This window comes from Populus alba, chromosome 9 (genome assembly GCF_005239225.2).
Source record: "Populus alba chromosome 9, ASM523922v2, whole genome shotgun sequence".
Lineage (NCBI taxonomy): Eukaryota > Viridiplantae > Streptophyta > Magnoliopsida > Malpighiales > Salicaceae > Populus > Populus alba.
The window spans coordinates 12876547-12884308 of record NC_133292.1 but is presented as its reverse complement, the minus strand read 5'-3'; the positions used below and the strand labels follow the sequence as shown (position 1 = coordinate 12884308).

Genomic DNA, 7762 nt, shown 5'->3' with positions numbered 1-7762 from the left:
TCTGGAATGGAGGTTGAAGATGACAAAAATTCAATTTGGTCCCTCAATTTGTGAAAATTACAGTTTAGTCCCCGAACTTTGGAAAATTACAAATTAGTCCTTGGAGCATATTCCGAGATTCTGAACAGAATAACATATGAATTATGGGTAGAATTACTGTATAGATAAGAGAATTTAACACTTTCAATTTGGTCCTCCAATTTAACAAAAATTACAATTTGACCCTAAAAATTTGGTAAAATTCCAGAATGGTCCCTAGAGCATAATGATACATCCTGGACATAATTGAGGATTAATTAAGGTCATAATTTCAGTATATTCATGGATTTATGACAAATTTCAGTGTGGTCCTCCATTAGATGAAAATTACAATTTGGCCTTAAAAATATGGAAAAATTCCAGATTAGTCCCTAGCTATAATATTAGCTTTTTCAGATTATTTTGATGAATAATTAAGGGTTATTTAGTGAATTATTACCAATTTTATTAGTTGTTTTTATTATGGATTAGATTTCGGAGAAACCGTTAGATTTTGGGTTTTTGAAAAAATTAACTAGTTAGTTCAAAAACATATAGGGTTACGGTATATACCCTTAACTAATTGTATTAAATAGGTTAAATGTTCTTTTGAGTCGTTTTTGAATATATCTCCTTTGTATTCAGATAATCCTGATATTCTACCGGCAGGACGTCAGTAGGATTTCCTTCGGTTTCAGCTTGTGAGTGCTGTTTGCTTTTGAGTCAGGTGAGTAGATAATTTTCCATATGCATGAGAAATAATATAAATATTTGATTTGTTAATATGAATTGAATCATGCTTCTTGATAATATATATGCTGATTATTATCCTTGTTATGATAAAGCATGATCAATTATTGAATTTGAATTCTTGATATAAACCAACATATATTTTGAATTGACTTCTGAATTGATAGCTCCTCATTTGATTGATGTAATGAGTTGAGCTTTGAGATATGAATATGTTTGTTTGATTACGATTATGAACCTATGGTATGTCAGTCAGAATACTCATGCTAACAGGGTAGTGTTAGTCTTTGTGCACATCGTATTTGAACCCTAGTTGGTCGGGGGAGTCACCAACCTGTGTGGACTGATCATCCCACAGTACGGAGCCTCATGCTAATTGCATTTTGATTTTCTGACGAACTTTACCATATAATTTTCTTGTTATGACCTATTTGAGAAACCTTTCTATAAGAACCTAGAGCCATATTTGTATATATAATTCTCATTGTTATATTACCTCGTTTGTGTATATTGAACGTTATCTACTCACTGAGTTGTTGAACTCACCCCCCTCATTATTTATCCTTTTCAGGCTTATAGCTTGATAACAGGTCACTTTTGTTGAATCTTCTGAACCTGCTTTTTGGTTGTAATTTGTACATTTCTTTTTGTCAAGTTAGTGCTCCAAAACTATGAATATATATGAACTCTTGTATTAAGACAATCGAATTATGTTATAAAATTTGTTTTATTGTTACTACTGCGTTGAACAACTCTGATTGAGTTTTGAAGGATAAGTTTGTATGTAAGTTTGGGTTCGTATAGGTTTGGAACCTTGGAGGGGAACCTTGCCTATGTGCCGGTCATGGATCTGGGATTCGGGTCGTGAGAAAGTATAATCTTGTTTATTCCTCATGGATGGCTTGTTTTTCTTAGTAAGACTTTCCAACAGAATAGAAATCTCAGAAAACACTTCTACGTGCTATGTCGTAAGTCCAAACCAATCATGTATGTGGTAGAGACTAGCAAGAAAATCAATGGAAGCCTTAGAATGAACATCGGAAACCACATGGAGAAGGATATTTGTGAAGGGATATCTTGATCGTGTTTCTTTGACAGATTCTGTGTATCTCTTTGCACTCCTCAAGATCACTATCACAAGTCAAACGAACCCAATCCCCATCATCATCCATGTACTTGAGACCAATGCATGTGAAATCATCTATCTCGAAACGCATACCAATCTCTTGTTGCAAGTCTGTTACACCCGACTTTGGTTGCAAGCAAAACCTAACCTTTTCTACTCCATAAATGGCTTTGACTCCGAAGACACCTCCTTCTCGTAAACTCTGGCCAAAACGTGGAGGACTTTCTAGCTCACTTAGATGAACATGATCACTGACTGTCCTTGTTTTGTGAATTTGTGATCTTACAATAAAGTCCGGTCCACCTTGGTCATTCAAGGAATGCAATTCTGCTAATTCACTACTGCAAGTCCTCTTAGAAATCCCATTCGAGGTTTCTGCAAGTAAAGAGCCATTTCCATTGCTTGAGCCAGTTATGGCGGTGGCAGCATGCTGTTGTGCTCGTCCAGAACAGCAGTTACTTGAACAAGAGCTCCTACTACACGGAGAAGAATGGGATTTCGAGGCAATGCCAGAAGGGCAAGAATCATCAGGTGGAGAGTCCAAGTGCTTTGAATTATCAATACTCCTGAATGATGAATAAGAAGTATGACTTGAAAGTTTTGGAGAGCTCAGTCCTGGGAAGGCTGGATAGAAAGATTCATTTTGGACGGCACCCTTGTCACCCTGGACTGTATCCATCACCTGCTGGAGTTTTCGCAAGGAATGGTCAACCATCTTGATCTTTCGAGAAGGCCATCGTTTGATACCGTGATGTCTGCATATCCTTTTCAGAGTAGTCGAGCAAACTGCAATTAGAACAAATTGTGTGAGCACACCATTGATTAGCTAACAATTGATATTTTAAGAAAGCGAACTAGCTGAACAAAGGAAAATGATGATACAGGTTTAGGAAGATTAAGATCAAGTTGGTCTCCAGCAAATGTTCGTCTGTGTAATGATAATCATCTAATCTAATAGAGGAGGCCTCAAATCCAACATTGAAATGCTACTCATTAATTACTTCAAATATAAACATGTGGTTTCAGTTGAGATAGGACATTTTCATACCGCCGAGGCTTTGAGCAGCATCATTGAGGCTACCGGCAAAGTATTGTTGAAGAACTCCCAAGCTGATTGTCTGAATCTCTCTCTTGGTGCGTCTCTTCTTACTTGTTTTTGTGCTACCTAACAAGCAACGTCCGCCAAAAGCAGAAGAAACTCCATCACCCTCGATACTGCTATTAGGTCTAGGATTTTGCTGAAGTTGACCCAACTCTGAAATTTCTTGCTTATTGTCTAACTCCTCCTCGGAGTCGTCCCCATGAGTTATCATCTTGAGCTCTTCTTTAGGTTCTTTGGGATAGTCCCATGTGATGCAGCAACTTTTACCCTTCTTTTGGGCCTCCACCATGCGGGCAATCCAAGATGATTTGTCGGGTGGAGCTTCTTTCGAAGGTGATGATACAAAACTCTTATTTTCTTCTATATCAAGCTCCTTGTCCATGACAACTTGTAGACTCCTGCAAACCTGTTTTATGGAAACTGGCAATAAATCCCACATCTCCTTTTTCTCTTCGGTATCTTGGCAATCTTTTGGCAAGAATAACTCCAACACAAATTCAACGAATCCGGTAGAAATGCTTCTCAGGGGAATCGCTATGGCAGCATGAAGACCAAATATCTTAGCATGGTGAGCTAAAGGATAATCTTTCTTGCTGAAGGAAGTCATATCATTCGTGAAACATTGCCTTTGTGTTGTGAATGCTCTCCCCACAATCCCTTGTCCTAGGAAAAGGTATTGCTCAAAACTCGCCATGTGAAAACCTGAAAAACCTCTGTCGGCTAAAAAGCAAGCAGAATCCACAGTGGAAATACAAGAGCTAAACCTCTCGGGAAACTGCTGGCGTCCACTTTTACCTTGGCGGCTACATAAGGCCCATGTTAGAGCCAAGGGCAATCTATATGTCTTGCAGACAGATTTCACAATATCTGAAATCTCAGGCACCGCAGCTTGATTTAATCGATTGCAAGTCTGTGATGAAAGGAACACAATTGTGATCTTGGTTATGAATGCTAAAATTTCAGAAACCTTGAGTCTGTCTTTAAAATGTCTAGTATCTACGTACCTCCGCACCAGGAGAGCAGAAGTCTTCAGAACTTCTTAGATCAACAGCCTGCAAATCAACATGCATATAAAGACCAAAAAACGAGGAAAGTTCTCTGCTTATTTCACAGGCTTGAAGAAATTGATAGCCATTGTTACTTTTGAAAGGCATTCGATCATTAAAAAATCTGAAAGTTAAATGCAAGTCAAGGGATATGAAATGAAAGAAACATGAAGCCTATATGCAACTAACATAAAATAATATAACAACAGTCTCATTGTAAAACTTGATAGCTAATTGAAACCTTTGCAAGATACGTAGGAAACGAATAAACCTGGAGTGCTTTGCAGATGTCTTCTAGTTCTGGACGATAGCTTATCTTCTGAATGGTAGTCGCAATCTCAACTATGCCCAAGCAAGTCTCGCTGCCTTGTTTGAAAAGTGGGAGTGCAAGAGACCCTCTAATGTTATGTTGTATTGCATGATCTTTATGTGGATATTCTTCACTTCTGAAGAGACGTACGTCAGGAGTCCACTCAGGCAGCTTCTCCAAGAAAACCCGACAGGGGAACCCTACAGGACTTCTTGCATCCTCTTCTGCTTGGAAATGATAGGCAGTTGAAACCTTTCTATAACTTGCAAGGCTCTTGCAACTCGGATTGACAGAGTATGGCTGATCAATAGTAGCAAGGACTCTTTTCCCTTCTTTCTCCATGGGTAGCCAAATCTGGATACGAATATCTCTATCTTGTATACGATTTTTCAAGCATCCAAGGGCTTGCATTACTCTCTCCTTCACGGAACATGAATTCCCAGGATTTACTCTCTGCACCATCTGCCATTCGAAACCCGATCCAGCAGCTTCTACTCGACAGCTTTTGGGGTGCGACAAAGGTGTGGAAGTCTCCACAGAATCTCCATCCTGAAGTTCAGTCTGAACAAGTTCCGTGCTGTTTTGATAATCTAGTGGTGGATTTCCATGGCAATGCCTTTTTGTTTCTTCTTGATAGTCCTGCTGGTTTGAGGCAATGCTCAAATTAGGAGTCCCCATAACAGGAATATATAGTGAAGAGTCGTGTAGAACATTAGAGGTGGAGAGACCTTGCTGCAGAAAGTTGAACCCTCCATCCTTCTCAAACCACCCTTGATACAAGATTTCATCCATGAAATCCCAGTTCGTGACATTTCCTGAGAAAATATCCAATGTAGAATTAGGGGTAGAGGAACTATGGTCATCCATATAGTCAACTTGCTTGGAACTTGCACCAACCGAAGCTTATATATACTCCAAATTAGGAATGTTTCAACCTGAAACACAGAAGTACAACTCAAAAACATGAACAAAAGGAGAAAAATCCAGGATTACCACGTACTTTACGGTAAAACTGTACTCTGAAATGCATTTCAAAGCAAATCATAAACTAACATGCTTTGTTTCTATGAAAACTAACAGGATTGGACCGTCATCTATGATAAGCCATGTATTAAAATAACAGAAGAGAAACATGAAGCAAGAAAGAAACTCACTTTCTGAAGACTCTTGATTCAGATAGGCCAGATTCTCCAGTCGGTGTACCATGCCTTGCTGAAAGCAGAGAGCTGTGAACCTTTATCAAACTCAAGAGCAGCTGCAGTACAAAAATAACCAAGACTGTTTTCTGGGTGAAACTAGCTTCTGTTTCTCTTGTTAGACATCATGCATCCCCGAATTTGGTAGATGAGAGGGCTACTATATATATCTTCTAGTTTTTTACACAGGGTACTGCTATGGTTTCACAAACAGAAGATTGGGTACTCAACAAAAAAGGGACGTTGTACAACAGTATCAATGGACGTTGTACTTTGTTAGGTAATATTCTATAACCCACGGAAGTGATCAGATGTGGATATTCGAGGAATAATTCCGCACTGATTGCATACAAAAGAGTTTGCTCCTGCGCGCAGAGGCAGTGGGAGGAATAATTTACTCGGAAAAGAAATCAATAATGGAGACCTCTCTTAACGATATTCTCAAGTAAAAAAATAGATTGGAGTCCATCAATCGTTAGGTAGGATACCCTACCTTCCTTCTTATCACTGTGCACGCCATTTTCAGACCAGCTTTATTTTCCTGCTCAGATCAACAGTACTGAATATCCAATGATTTTATATTTTAGCTTTTCCTTCTAACATTAATTTTACTTTTGAAATGATATATTTAGAGTACTGGATTGTACATTCCCCTTAATTTATCTCCATGTTTTGAGGTCTAAGAATCCTTTTATAATTTATCCTATGAACAAACACCAAGCTGTCCACGTTCACTTCCCCGGGGACGAATATATATCTTAAAATATATACTGTGCTGATCAACTAATCAATCAACCAGAGGAGGACCACTTCCATTTATATATATTCTAGTTACATGACCCGCGATACCACGGGTTAATTTTTTTTAATATAAAAAAAATTAAAATTTAATTAAAAGTATTAGGTCTTTCTGCAAAGTTATACCCAAGAGTCTTGGATTTGGTTGTAGCGCTTGACCCTGGAGTAATATTATAATATTAATAATAATATTAAACTTACATGCCTTAAGTTTAAATGAGTCTGGTTGCAACACTGGACCCAAAAGCATTGGATGTGGGTCTGGTTATAAGGTCGTGTCATAAAAGCGTGATAATTAAATAGATAATTAAAAAAAAAAAATCAATAGGAAGAAAAAAAAACTAATGAAGAAAAAGAAAAAAATCTGAATTAACTGGATTAACCCTTCAAACCAAGTTAACCCGTCAAACCTGAGATCCGCATCATGAAAGTTTGATAGCTAAATAGGAAAAAAAAAATTGACGGGTTTACCCAGAATTAATGTGGTTAACCCGTCAAACCAGGGATCCGTATCATGAAAGTTTGATAACTAAATAGGAAAAAAAATTGACGGGTTTACCCAGAATTAATGTAGTTAACCCGTCAAACCAAGTTAACATGTCAAGCCCGGGATACGTGTCATGAAAGTCTGATAATTAAATAAAAAAAAATTTAACATTAACAAACTAAACTAAACGAAAAAATTAATTAAAAAGAAAAACAATTCCGGGGTAACCTGTCAAACCAGGTTAAGCCATCAAACCCGGAATCCGTATCATGAAAGTTTGATAACTAAATAGAAAAAATAAATTGATGGGTTTACCCAAAATTAACTGAGTTAACCCGTCAAACCAAGTTAACCCGTCAAGGCCAGGATACGTGTCATGAAAGTCATAATTAAATAGAAAGAAATTTAACATTAACAAACTAAACTAAATGAAAAAAATTAATTAAAAAAAAAAACAATTCTGGGTTAACCAGTTAAACCAAGTTAAGCCATCAAACCTGGGAATTATGAAAGTCTAATATCTAAATAATAAAAAAGACAAAAAATTAGTATATGTTATAATATAATATAATAATTATAATTATAATATAATAATTATAATAATATAATATATTAATGATAGGAAAAGTTAAAAAGGCGTGGGAAAGCTACAATACTTTGCCCACGCCTTTTAAATTATTACTTAATATATATAGCTTATCATCATATTCAATGCATCCAGTGACCTGAGTAACCACAATAGCCAAAGCAAAACCATTTGCATATATTATTAATTTATCTGGAAAACTAGAATCCTCTTTTTTTTTTTCTTTTGTTTTATAGGTGGAGTAGAGAAAGAGTGCTAGATTCCAGTTTAAAACAAAATTTATTATTAGGAAAGATATTGGCCATTAAAACAATTGATTTTTATGTTAAAAGATTTCATATGA

At 36.8% G+C, this 7762-nt stretch overlaps 1 protein-coding gene across 3 annotated transcripts; it reads right to left on the bottom strand.

Annotated features, from left to right (window-relative positions):
* Positions 1-1716: 1716 nt before the first annotated feature.
* LOC118032300 (protein NLP2) lies at positions 1717-5856 on the bottom strand. 3 transcript variants are annotated; one of them, XM_035036976.2, is made up of 6 exons: positions 5507-5856; positions 5250-5287; positions 4314-5167; positions 4001-4048; positions 2943-3906; positions 1717-2680 (listed from the first exon to the last, which is right to left on the bottom strand). In XM_035036976.2, exons 3-6 carry the CDS (start codon positions 5142-5144, stop codon positions 1794-1796), a joined length of 2730 nt encoding a protein of 909 aa, XP_034892867.1. In that variant the 5' UTR covers positions 5145-5167; positions 5250-5287; positions 5507-5856; the 3' UTR covers positions 1717-1793. The 3 variants fall into 3 exon arrangements, with proteins under 3 accessions (XP_034892867.1, XP_034892866.1, XP_034892865.1); XM_035036975.2 differs by lacking the exon at positions 5250-5287; XM_035036974.2 differs by having other exon boundaries at positions 4314-5287; positions 5507-5854.
* Positions 5857-7762: the final 1906 nt, after the last annotated feature.